We start from the raw sequence: 14,121 nt of genomic DNA on the forward strand, positions 1-14,121 counted from the left end.
ATAGACAAAAACACGAGTTTTATTAATTCCATTTTAGATTGAAGTTCAACAACTCGAATTGAAGAAAGCATGAATAATACAGTGATTTGCCTCTAATTGGACATTGTTGTAAATATCCTTTGTGCAAGTTTCTTCAAAACGATAAATTGTTAGGAGTGTTTCCAACCTGGATTATGTATTTTGCACACTTTTATAATGGTTGTTTGTTAGATTTTCAATGATTTTCTTGTTTGAACTTGTTTTTCACATTGTGTTGTGTTTATTGATATGTTCAATTACAGGTCACAATCGCCGCTAATGCAACATTCAGTGGTACCTCGGTGTGTTCAATTAGAGGGGAATCTCTGTAATTAAATAACATGATGTAGATATTTTCATTCAAAATTAAACTGGCTTCGTGCCTTCTAATCTGATAGTGATTATACTATCGAGTTTAGGTACCAAATTAGGGCCCCAGTTCTCGATGAATTCATATTTAATTCATAAATTCAAATTTCTCTTCCATTCAATTTCAGCTCAAAAACCTGAACGTCTAGGAAAATTTGTGAGAAAAATCTTTTTCTTCATTTCGATAGGAGCGCATCAGAGAACTCGCTCAACGCGCCAGTCGTTCGACTGTATGAACCTTTCAACCTAAACTTTTCTTCAAATCAAAGAGCTATATTGTGTCTCTGAATCTAATACTTATGACAGACATACAGCTGTACTACCGTTGTACTTCGAAAATTGTATGTCTGTCACCATGTACAGCGCTAGAACCATGCAAGCAACTTGGTACAATCGCTGTACCTGTACCGACCTATTTTACCGCTGTACATGGCTACAGTTGTACTGTGCGCAGCGCCATAGACGGTTAGTGGTGGGTAGCATGAACAAACAAAACCAAAACACTAGGTATACATTCATTTCATTGACTTTTTCTTGAGTTAATAACTCAGTTTGGAAACATATTTGTTGTGTTTGATAGTTTAGTCGCTAAATAAAAACCTTTTTCATTGAAATATTGGTGAAAATACAATGCAATAAATTTAAATTTCTGATTGTCAGTTTGACATGCGGTACAATGAACAACCAAAGTATGTGTGTCATGGCATCGTGGTACCTGTACATCGCTGTACACGTACAACGCTAGTACAGTTGCATGTCTGTCTATGGTATAAGGAGCCAAAAAGCACCGGTTGTGATAAAAACCGAACCGTAATTTGCCAGGTATATTTTGAATAATTTTCTTGTACCTGAGTCCATCGATTAAGTGTGCACAACTTAAAACTACCTGCATATAGACGAAACCTGATAAAATCCAATTTCGGATCGAAGGTTCATCAATAACTCGAATTAAAGGAAACGGGAATTATACAAAAATTCAAGGCAAGAAGCTAAATAAAGCTTGAACTATATAAGAAAGAATATACGCGAGGGATCCATCCAACAATATTTACATATTATATTATGAATTTTAATTAGTTGATGATTTGTTTGATTATACTTACATATACAGATAAAAGCTAGGAGATGAATTATCTACCATTCGTAAATTTGAGTTTCATGCATTCATGGAAAAAAATTCCTGGCCTCACTGGCCAATTGCTTCCCCCTTCCCAACCTCCTTGCATCTATTAACCTTACGTCGAATCTTCTTGCTGGGAAATTAACAATATGGCGACCTTTCGCTTGGTTTACAAAAATCAAATTCAGCACGTGTGTTGAGGTGCCAAACTTTAAAAGTGAATTGTACGTAAATATTACAAGCAATTTTGTTAAAAAACATTGGAAAAGTTTCTCAATAGATCGAAGAAGCCAATGGTGTTAAATTGAAACAGTGATCTTATTTGCTTTCGTGATAATTTCAAAAAAAAAGCTCCGGTTAGAGTGATAGTACATTTTTTTGCGAAAAGGCCATAGTTTCCATCATTCTAATATAAATTTCTCAAATTGGTGCTGGGATTAGAGTAATCAGTGAACGCATTTGAGTATCTTGAGACTGTGTAGATCATTTCTTACAATTTAAGTTTCTACAATTAAAAAAAACAAATCTATTTACATATTTAACAGGTAGCAAGCAAACAGCATTTTTGTTATACTTGAAGTTTGTTCAAAGTATGTAAATTTTGCAAACGTTCCAAAATCTGATGAAATGTTCGTACCAACGAATGATTCGGGATCTCTAAATTACAAAAGTTTTGGAGTTGAAAAGTAATATTTTATGGAACAATGAAAGCGCAGAATGATGATTCACCTCGCCATTACAATCAGAATATCTGTTTTGTGTAGTTTCTGGCTCAAAAGAAAAGGTTTTCTCCGGTGCAGGTCGAGTCATAGAACTACGTCGTGTCGGCAAATGTTAGGCAAAAATTTATAAGTAAAATAAGGATTTTCCTGAAAAAATAATGAGAAATCGGAACGGTTTCGACAAAGTGATGTGTTGACGGATTAAACAAGTATTTGTGTAATTGATCACATCTCGTCATTGAGAAGCAGAAATTGCAGTAATGTGCCATTTTCTCTGCTGTTATGAATAACAAAATGTAATAAGTGTTGCCTGATATTTCATGTGAAATACTACTTGCTGATATACATATGGTAGCTGGATATTTCTTAACTTGCATTCATCTCAAATTTTGGTTTTTACAAATTAAGACGCTCCACGTGAGACGTACTATCTAAATTACAAAAGTTATTCGCTTTTTTTCAATAATGTTCCATGTACACATGTTTTTTCAATAATGTTCCATGTACACATGTTTTTTTTTAAATCACCTTGTGTTAGTGCCTATTTTTTTTGGGTAGAAAAAGTAGAAAAATGACAACTGACAACCGTATTCACATTTTGTTACTGATGCGATTGTGTTGGTGTTATTCCATTGACGGTAAATTTACAGCATACGTAAGGTACGTGAGAGGGAAAGAGAAAGTTTATCTCGGTACAGTCATTCAAAGAAATGTGCGTGAATATTTACCTCGAGGAACGGCACTGTTAGATCCTTTAAACTCGCTTAACTTTGCTGTATGATTAATCGCCATTCCGCATCAGACGACGAAGGACACAGTGTTTATAGAATTTATCCTGCAAAAAATAAACCCGTTTTACAAGAGAAAATTTATTGTGACCTAATACAAACATTTTCTCCTTTTTATAACACGCACTAATCAACGCAAAGATGGGTGATAACAGACAGGAGCAGACCTACGATGGCCCCGCCGGTATGCAGCCGGAAGGCGTTATTGAGTCGAACTGGAACGAGACCGTCGACAACTTCGACGATATGGGTCTGAAGGAACAACTGCTTCGCGGTATCTACGCTTACGGTTTCGAAAAGCCGTCTGCAATTCAGCAGCGTGCAATCATGCCGTGCATCAAGGGTCACGATGTAATAGCCCAGGCTCAATCTGGTAAGTAAGAAATGCATTGTTGTGAGTTCAGTTACGTAGGATTACACATGAGAGACGTCTGAGATGTCAATTTTGTCGGCAATACTCAATTCAAGTTTATCGATTTTTCTTCCGGCGATGGCCGTTTACCTGCTTTGTTTTTTTCTCTCTTCAATTTTACCTGATTCGATGGTACAGTTGCTGGAAAATATGTGTGTAAAAAAGTGAAGTTAATGGTTAAGAAGCACAGCAGTTAATTCTCTTTTCGACTTGCGAAGCCGAAAAACAGTCAAATGTGCGTTATGAATTTCTTGCTATTTGTTTGATTAGTTTAATTGTGTTCCAGTATTCCGTTAATTATAGTGAATTCAGGTTACATATCTTAAATTGTTACAAATGACTCAAACAAAAATGATAGAGAAGTGTACCCGCGAGCTGGACCAATTGTATTACTAACAATAATGGTGTGGGGCAAACACTCAGAACAGAGAGAATAAGTGTATCCTACAATGAAAATTTACACGGCCCTTCGCTCTAATGACGTCTACTGGACATATTGACACTGAATCATTTCAGCTAAATATTGTCAAAATTTAACTTTTCTTCTGAATTGCCTTTTTGCGTTGTAATAGTGATTCACAATGCAGTAGAACCTTTCACGAGAAAGGAATTATACTGAAAAATCCAGACAACCAGGCATTTTGAAAACACAAAACCTCTCGGTAATTTTGAGAAAGTGCAGTACTACAGCCAAATTGTCCTGCAAAGTCCTGCCAACTCAGAATCGGTACACTTCCAATCGGATATACCGTAACTCCGCCATTTTCTACGCAGTTAAGACGTTCCAAAGCTTAAACCGATCTATAACAAAAATATATGCACCATATCACTGAACATGTAATGCAGTCTATGAACAATATCATTAGTACTAATATTAAAAATAAAAACCACGAACAAAGCTTCAGAAAACTGTTTAAAAAGTTTGGAAATCTATGTGTACCTAATTCTGTGCATTTAAATTGTATTATTCTTAACTCGTATCAATAAAACCTTAATTTGGTTAATAAAAAATGTTATTTTGTATATATTGTCAAACATTGTTGAATACCATCACCAATATTTGCATTGTATGCTTGATTTAATACCTATGGAAGTATTTTTCACCAGCTGATGCCAAAACCTTTGTTGGAACAAGTCTTATGGAGGTTTCGTCCATGTTGAACACTCGGATAGAATCATCTAAGACGTTACTGATATCTGCTTGTCGGACGTAACCATCTACCTCTTGGAACCACTCACGGATGCTCTGGATGCTATGCTCCGTAACACAAGTTCGCTGCTTAGAAAGCGCACTTGGAATTCTTCGCTTGATGTCGGGATGGTGTCTTAGAAAACCATTCACCCATTTGTATCAAGGATAAATATGATAACTCCCTTCAGCAGGACCTGGAAAAAGCTGTTTGTCAATTCGAAAAAGATTGACGGCAAGAGCGGAGCCTTGAGGTACCTCAGTCTCCTCGGGGAAACTTCTGGAGCTGGTGACTCCTGTTCCGACATCGGAGGTTCGACTTGTGGCGAAGTTCTCGATAAAATATAATAACTTGCCATCTAAACCCCAATCTGCCCGCGTTTTCAGAACTAGCGGGATCCTCGCTCGAATATATAGGTTAACCCATTAACGACCAAGCTGTAAACAATATTTTTTAAATTAAAACCATTGGTGTAGTTTTAGTTATTGACGTTACACAAAATCCGATCTTTAAGAGTTATTTTTTTCCGTTCCTCCGTTTTCCGGAATGTGACAAAAAATTGAAAAAACGTCAAACAAAAACATTGACCAAAACCTACATTTTTGTTCTGAAGGAGGTTCAATTGGTCATGACGCGTGACCAAGTGTGTTACCTGTTCAATCAACAATGGTGTGTGTGTTTTCTATGGTTTCCATCGGCTTCGCTCAGCAGAAAACTTTGAACCTCAAATGTCATTTTTACGCAAGATCAGTAGTAGCATCATCAGTAGTAGTGATCGCTTCATACATAGCTGACTGCGTTTGCCCTGTCGCACTTGAAGATGCAGAAAAGTGTTTGAATGACAGCGGGTTCAGATGAAAGGTTTGAACACGGTAATCATTACTGTTTATATTGTAGTGTTATATTGTGCTGGTGGTGTAGTCAAGTGTAGTCGTCGGATTACATTCTTCGCTGTGGAGAAGCTTCACCCTAACTGAAAAGAAAATAAGGAAATTCGGAATGATATGGAAATTGCAAATAAATTATATTTATAATTTCTAATCCATGCAAAAAATGTGAAATAATAAGAAAAAAAAATCATTTTTTTCTGAGATTGTCTAACTGTTTCATGAACGGTTTGATCAGGCGGACGACACGCCGCTGTTTTTTCCTATATTATGATGTGTGTTCTTTTATTAAAGAAATACTGCAGAAAAGTTTACACATTTTTGCATTTCATGAGGTTATATACTCTCCACACATAGTTGCAGTAAACCGAATTTACAGTTATTACAGTATTTATAGTATATTTACGATTATATACAGTCTCCGATTTCTTTTCATTGTACACAGGGTTAGACAAAACATTAAGACCATCGCTCAATCAAAAAAAGAAAGTGACAAAACTTTGAGAAAAAATAATTCAATCCATTGCTTTTATCCATTTATAATAATTTATTTGCATTGTTCGAAAAAAATCATCTGTAGTTAAAAAAATAGTCATTCATTAAAAAGTGCGTTTTAGGCATATTTAACAATTGAAATGATGCGACAAGAATTAAGACCGGTTTTAAAATTGATGGTAAAAAAATAAAAACAAGAAAATTCATACCGTGAAAAGCTTTTAGGTCTAGTACTTGATCGTGTAACCCTTGTTACGCATCACTTCACGCACCCGGTTATGCATGAATTGCATTAGCTTCTGGCACGTGGTAACTGGGATGGCGTACCAACAAGCTTGGATCCTATCCCACAGTTGCTGCTTATTCTTCGACTTCACATTGAGTACCGATCTTTTCACGATCTCCCATAGGTTCTCTATAGGGTTCAGATCCAATGACTGCGCTTGCCATACCATGACGTCGACTTGGTTATCCTGGAACCACTTTTTGTCGGTCCTGGCGGATTGTTATCCTGCATGAACTGCCATTTCATGGGCATCTCCAACTTGGTGGGTGGGAGCATAACATCCCATAGGATTTGGGCGTAGAGGTACTGATGCATGATCTTATCCACCCAGTACAGGGGGCCAATCCCGTACCAGGGAAGGCACCCTCACACCATATTGTTCCCTTCTCCATTCTTGAATGTCTTCGTGGTATACTGTGGCATGTAAGCGCAGCCTATTGGGCGATGGACCCGAATTTTTCCGTCCGATCCGATGAGGTTTACCTACGTCTCATCCGACCACAATATATTTCGCCACTGCTTCTCCTTCTCCGGACCTATCAAATCGAAGTGGTCTTTCGTGAACTTCAGCCACGCCTTCAGATTCTTCGGCGTCATCATCGGGACCTTCCGGGTGCTTTTACCGCCTAGCCCCTGCTCCGCCAACCGGCACAGAACTGTCCGGGAACTCACGGACAAGTTCAGTTCGTCCCGAAGTTTCTTTTCGAGGCCTTGAGGGGATCTTTCTTGGAAGCTCGCTTTATGGCAAAGTCATTCATCGCGGTCGTTTTCCTTGGGCGTCCGGTCGTTTCGGATTTTTTTTCGGCCGTGTAGGGCATTAAACACGAAGGTTTTGGATCGTCCGAAGTGCTCTGCAATTTCGCGTATTGGCTGCTGCCTGCCTTGGACATTTTGCGAATGACCATCCGCAATTTCGCGCGACCCATTTTTTTTTTACTGCAACTAGAATTTGAGAATTAGGACCTTACATACATCTTGTTTACATGATAAATACTTACTAGGATCCGAAAAACACAAAATACCACCGAGAAACAATCAATTTTCTTCAAAAATCGTTCGAAACAACACTCGAAACATACGAAACGAAGAACTGGTCCTAAATTTTGTCGCTTCATTTTAGTTAAGTATGCTTCAAACGCATTTTTTAATGAATGACAATTGTTCTAACTAAAGATGTTACAATTTTTTTTCGAACAATGCAAATAAATTATTATAAATGGATTGAAGCATGGATTATTTTTTTAAAGTTGGGTCACTTTCTTGCAGCAGTGGTCTTAATGTTTTGTCCGACACTGTATATAGCGCGATTGCCTCTATCGAGAAAGTGCGGTCAACAAATGGTTCTTAATGGCTTGTTGTGATGGCGGTGTTGTCTGAAGGGCTTTTCCATAATATGATGCCAGAAAAAACGTTCTTGAATGGCCGTTTGAAATAATTGAGGGTATCCACCGTTCAAGACTTCCAGTGTTCCAATCAGTTTGTTGGAGATTGGAGAGGGAACTCCGACGCAGTTAGTGATAAAAGTTTTTCGTATGAAATTTACCTGTCAAACAATTCGTCTTCCTGAGTGTACACATTTGCGTGGGATTTCGCCTTGTCATTGCCAGGAATTCAGCAAAATGAGGGGACTAATGCAAATGATTTTTCGATTTTTAGTACCCAGTGTACTCCTAAATGAATAGCGAGAACTTTTATTTATGGTGTGAAAGTATCTAAAGTTAACATGTTGGCAAAATAATTCACTTCACGCAGTTGCGTTAATCCTTGAGCCAATCGTCAATCGCAGTACGGATTGTTGCAAGTGGAAGTTCGTGAGCTGTCTTCTCGATAGAATTCTTCAACGATTGCGAACTTCGATTAGAACATGCACAAGCACGTTTCTGCAACTTGGTACGAAGTCAATAATCCGGTGGATTGGGTTGGGGTCTTGGCTTCGAGATGAAGTATGGTAGGTTTGCTGCTAGTCACGTTTTTGAACCATTTTAGGAGTTCTTTGCATCGTTTCAATCGTGTTTGCTCCAATCTGCGTGTCAATAAATGGCTCACATATTGCTTGTACGCACCAGGAGCTGTAAATCTTCACTCAAAATACGACCTATGCTGCGATTGGAAAGCTTAATTCAACTGCTAGACGCTTTTATTGGCGAAGGGGATTGCTCTGAACGGGGGCGTTTACGGACGATCCATGGTTGTTTACAAATGAACCACGGTTCAAAAAAAGAGCTCAAAAATTGTAAGGGGTTGTATCTAGGACACGACCGCATATTTTCGACGTAGAACTACGCTACTATGCAATCCACTTGTTTACCACTTCGAATATTATTTTAGAATGCATCGAATTTTTGTAATAGATTATGTTCTTCGTTACAAATAAATTTGATGAACGTCCTTTTACGTTTGATATGATGCCTAGGACTACCAAAATATGTGCATGGAAGAATTGTCGAACGATCATTGTATTTTACATTTCCCTCTGAAATTATTACACATCTCATGTTTATGTAGTTCTCGAACCGCGAAAGTTCATTCAACTCTAGTATCTCAAATGACGATTTTCCAGGCTTCTCGGTTTAAAAGTACGTTTTAAGGAAACATATTCCGGCCTGCACAACGACAAGCGAGTACAAAAATACTCAACACCAGAAAATATTCCCGACTTGCATGTATTTGCAAAGAGGGTTTCCCCAGGCATATTAATTTTGAAGTCCGTGTTAGGTAAACATAGCTCAGTGGGGGAAAAAATACCCCCGACTTGCATGTTTTGACGAAGCGGATCCCCCAGGCAATTATCAATTGATGCAAACATCTTTCCGATCTGTTAAGAAATGTCCGAGTTATGACCATTCGGAATAAGGGAATAAGGTTAACCCCAAATCGGCAGAACAAACGTATGGGAAAAAAGGAAGTTTTTCCAGTTTTTATGAATATAAACGGTTTAGAGATTAGCGAATTGTAATGTATAGCATATCAAACAAATTTTAGAGAATTTCCGATTTCCGAAAGAATTTCCGAAAGACGTAGTTCCAAGTCAAAAGCCTCGGTTCACGAAAGAACCGTGGTTCATGGAAAAACCGTGTTATTATACCTATCTTAATCATGAAAACCAAAAAGATCGGTATAGCTCCATCACTCAGACGTTTTGTTATTATGGATTTATAGGGGCCAATGTTTGTTCACCTAATCAACGATTTATCAAGAGAAGTTTTAAGTCTACATGCATGTATTTCCATTTAAAGTAGTCTAATTATACTTTTTTCCACATTCATAGCAATAAATTTCGAAACATTTAGCAAAACAAATTTCGAAGTATTTAGGAATGAAACGCATTAATGTAAAATGTAAATCAGCAGAAAAACATTGGCTTATCAAAAATGCACAAAATAGAATTTATTCATTTTCGTTCAATATGATTTGAAGAGACTTTTTGTGTCGTTTTAATATATTCAAAACAGTCATCTGGCATCTCCCTCGATTATCCCTAACTTTAGCCTCAACCCATGGTTCAAAAGTCTGGACTTGAGTCGGGACTTTATTCGCACCTTCTCCCGACTCATTTCCAATCCCTGTTCGTTTGACGCGCTACTCTTTCGGTTTAATCTTATCGATAGCAATATCTGTGCTTGTGGCCAAGGTTGCCACGACATCGAACACGTTGTTTGGTCTTGCAATGTGTATGTTGTTGCCAGACCGAATTTAGAAAACTCTTCGGGCTTGAGGAAGGCAGCCAAATGTGCCGGTGTGTTGGCTAGGTTAGACCAAGGTGCGTAGAAATATATCCTAAGGTGGACCAACTTGCTAGAACCACTCTTCAGTCATCTTGGAAGTCTACTGTGTTTTGTTTGTAAACAAAACACAATTCGCTTGTGCCCAAGCTCGCTCGTGATCAGTCTGTTTTTTTACACACTTCAAGAAAATAATTCCCCTTCTGCTTTCTTCTGTACTGTTTTCATCTACCGCTCCCCAAACCAACTTAGTGACGAAACGGCCTCACCTAGTACCATAGACCCGTCTTGAGTTAGACCTTGATTACATGTCTCAAATATATGTCTTCCTAAAAGTTATCGATCTTCGTGTCTGATTGTCCTTAATCGTTATATTCTTCTTTTCCTTTTCCTTCGCGAGATATCAAATCTCTTCTTACTAACAATGGAATAAGGTGAAATGTAAATACATACTATATATAAGATAGGCTTAAGAATTGAGTGTGAACATTGTCAACATATCCTTATATCCCTTCCTTTTCCTGAAGAAAATATGTCACCCTTCTAAACTCGAGTAGACCACGAGTAACCGGTTTTCTATATTATTAACATTAGAATTAAGGAAAAATGTTTATATATACTTGTAACAATACAGTGAGGAGTTTGGTTCCTTCAAACTTATGTAACTGAGTCTGTAAAAATAAACGGTTAAAAAAAATCTGGCATCCCTGGATATGAGTTCAATGTTTACATTTCATTGTGATGCTTAGAATAGGCCCATTTGAAAATCTATAAAATTTTGCAATTATTGAATTGATGTTGATGGTTGCAGTTGAAAACATTCATTGCTTATGCAATACTAGTTTAGCCGTGAAATAATTGTTGAAGATAAAGGCGAAACAGAAGAATACCGATGCTTTAAATCAACAAGCTGAACACATCAAACAAACTAGACGACTCAACCGATTCATCGGCGAGCGCGGCCAAACGGTCGTCCAGTCAGACGAGCTACTCGTCTGTTTTTGGTCGAGCTCGGCTTCTGGAATATGAAAACAAACGAGAAGAGCGCTCGTCTACTCGTCTCGTCTTCTGGAATAGGGCCCATAATTCATCGTTTTGCGTTCGTTTCCATGTGATTCTTTCTGCTGTTGCTTATGTGCATAAATAGGTTCAAAATTTTTCGGACATGTCATTTGCTGGTTGCTTTCACTGCGGTCAGGATGCTTATCCGTTGTAGAGGAACTTGTCTGAAAAATGAGTATATAACGCCAAAGATGTTTAGATTGTTAATTATTTTGAAAAAAATCTACACTTTCATTATCAACAAAAAAGAGTAAAGCCGATAAGAATAATTCAATAAGTATTAGGACCGATAACATTTTTTTCATACTTGCTTTCTATCTGTTTTAGGTACTGGTAAAACGGCAACGTTTTCCATCGCAATTTTGCAGCAGATCGACACCAGCATTCCAGAATGCCAAGCGCTGATTCTAGCTCCAACTCGTGAGTTAGCGACCCAAATCCAGAAGGTAGTTATCGCTCTTGGCGATTATCTGAATGCCCAATGCCACGCTTGCATTGGCGGTACAAATGTACGCGATGACATGCGTAAGCTGGAGATGGGTTGCCACATTGTGGTCGGAACCCCGGGACGTGTGCACGACATGATTAGTCGTAACTTTTTGCGCACTGATCATATTAAGCTGTTCGTCTTGGACGAAGCTGACGAGATGTTGTCTCGTGGTTTCAAGGATCAGATTCAGGATGTTTTCCGTAAGTTACCTTCGGATGTGCAGGTTATCCTTCTGTCTGCTACTATGCCGGCGGAAGTGTTGGAAGTATCGACCCATTTCATGCGTAATCCGATTAAGATTCTGGTTAAGAAAGAAGAACTGACACTTGAAGGTATCAAACAGTTCTACATAGACGTGAAGCAAGAAAGCTGGAAACTAGGAACACTTTGCGATCTGTACGACACGCTGTCGATCACTCAAGCTGTCATATTCTGTAACACTCGCCGTAAGGTAGATCAGCTTACCGCTGAAATGGCCGCTGAGAACTTCACGGTATCTTCCATGCACGGTGATATGGATCAACGTGACCGCGATTTGATTATGAAGCAATTCCGTACCGGATCGTCGCGTGTCCTCATTACTACTGATCTTTTGGCTCGTGGAATCGATGTACAGCAGGTTTCCCTAGTTATTAATTATGATTTACCAACGCTAAGAGAAAACTACATTCATAGGTAAGTGTTTGTTATTTTAGTTATCCTCACTGAGAAAGCACTTTATCATAATTAACATTTGGCTCAGTGTTCTATTTGTGAGGAATAGTAACAAATATCGTAGCAAAGTGTGTCATCCATTCTTTGGGTCTCATAACTTTTGCTTGATTTTACATCATACATTTGATTCAATGGTATCAAATGAACCACTTGAGTTAAACGATAATTATTCACTCTCTTTTCAGAATCGGTCGTGGTGGACGTTTTGGTCGTAAAGGAGTTGCTATCAATTTCGTGACTGATGCTGATAAAAGAGTGCTGACAGATATTGAAAAACATTACAACACAACGATTGAAGAGATGCCAGCTAATCTGGCTGATATGCTGTAATTCCTACTCTAGCGACAAACGGGTGTTTTCAGCATAAACAATAAAAAGCAGCAGCAAACATACTGATTATAACACCTGCTTAACATCTATGCTAGCATCAGACGGGGCGTCGTTACTGAGATATTTCCCAACATCCAGGTGAGATTAAATACCTTTTTCGCATAAAAGATTTTTAGAGTTAAATGTTCAGCGGATAAATTCAACTCACATGCGGTTTTTTTTCTTTTGTCTCATTGCAGGTGTATGTGAAATTACTTATCGTTGTCAATCCACGAAACGATTTATAAAACATACGTCACCTATATATTTCATGTGTACCAAGAGCAAAACCAACAATCATCAACAAGTTGAAATAAAACTACCGACAACAAACAAGATTAATTAGACACAAAGAAGAAATTCCATTCCCTGTCAACTTCAAAGAAACATCCTACCTTTTCGGTTTTATTTTCGATTCCTTTTACTCCACATCCTAAATGTAAAATTATTTCGTGCTAGTTAGTGTCAGTAACAGAATTATTATTATTCAAAATATCGGCATCCGAGAGCACTGTTTCGGGCCTCACCTCGTGGGCTCATCCATCCTATTGCTGCTTGATACCGCGGGGTGAGGGCCCGATACAGTGTACTGCGCAGAATGTTGTAAGCTATCGAGAGCCGCCACTATGTGAAACTAGCATAAGTAACATTACCTATAAGATATTTTCTACAATGATTTACAGGCGAATAAACGATGAGAGCACAGAATTAGAGATCTTCATCGATTAAATCAGAAGACACTTGAGATCGGAAACTTTGTGTACACTTTTTTATTATCTTTGAAATTATTGAATTTATAAATTCTTTTGGTTGTAAACCTTCAATATACTTTGAAATATGCATGAGAAGCCAACAGCTAATAATAAAATAACGCATTCTAATTATTTAAGTTCGCTATTCTCTGTTTCACACATCCTCCAGAAGTGACGGTGCCTGTAAAGGTACTTCAACTGAGTCAATCCTCGATTATTGAGTCGATTTTTAAGAATACAACCTTTGCTTCTTGTCGGGAAAGCGTTTCACATATTTTTTTGATTGGTTACATGACGGGACACTACAAAAGTAGACCAATAGGGACAGCAAACGACGCCATATTTTCTCCCGCTCTCTTGGCATTTCTCTTCATTAAGGTTTGCCATTTCATAATGGAAAGATATACGATCCAACGAGTTGAAATTATTGAAATTTACTACCGAAATTCGGAGTCAATAGTCTTAAGTTTAAGAGCGCTACGTCCAATTTATGGTCGTCATAATAGTCCTGCCAGATCAACGATTGAGCGTCTAGTGGAAGAAAATGAACCCACAGGCAAAATGTTCTTTCCAGTGAAGACAAAGAAGTGCCCGTAGTATCTAGAACAGGGGTACCAAATGTACTGCATCACGACAGTAATCTCATGACTGTCGCCACCATTGTCCCGTGACAGTCACGCGATTGAATTTTTAACTACAGTCACACAGTGGAAATGTTATGCGAT

The 14,121-nt window shown here is 38.1% G+C and overlaps 1 protein-coding gene across 1 annotated transcript; it reads left to right on the forward strand.

The window, feature by feature from the left end:
• Positions 1 to 1,599: 1,599 nt before the first annotated feature.
• LOC129778267 (eukaryotic initiation factor 4A) lies at positions 1,600 to 13,528 on the forward strand. The gene is made up of 5 exons (XM_055785063.1): positions 1,600 to 1,731; positions 3,159 to 3,390; positions 11,399 to 12,236; positions 12,461 to 12,743; positions 12,845 to 13,528. Exons 2-4 carry the CDS (start codon positions 3,159 to 3,161, stop codon positions 12,603 to 12,605), a joined length of 1,215 nt encoding a protein of 404 aa, XP_055641038.1. The 5' UTR covers positions 1,600 to 1,731; the 3' UTR covers positions 12,606 to 12,743; positions 12,845 to 13,528.
• Positions 13,529 to 14,121: the final 593 nt, after the last annotated feature.

Source organism: Toxorhynchites rutilus, chromosome 3, assembly GCF_029784135.1.
Source record: "Toxorhynchites rutilus septentrionalis strain SRP chromosome 3, ASM2978413v1, whole genome shotgun sequence".
NCBI classification, from domain to species: Eukaryota; Metazoa; Arthropoda; class Insecta; order Diptera; family Culicidae; genus Toxorhynchites; species Toxorhynchites rutilus.

Excerpts from the sequence above, each read along its gene's own strand:
- LOC129778267 (XM_055785063.1), top strand. The coding sequence starts at position 3,159 with ATGGGTGATAACAGACAGGAGCAGACCTACGATGGCCCCGCCGGTATG. Across the intron at positions 3,391-11,398 it reads AATAGCCCAGGCTCAATCTG|GTACTGGTAAAACGGCAACG; the intron begins GTAAGTAAGAAA and ends TATCTGTTTTAG. Across the intron at positions 12,237-12,460 it reads AGAGAAAACTACATTCATAG|AATCGGTCGTGGTGGACGTT; the intron begins GTAAGTGTTTGT and ends CTCTCTTTTCAG.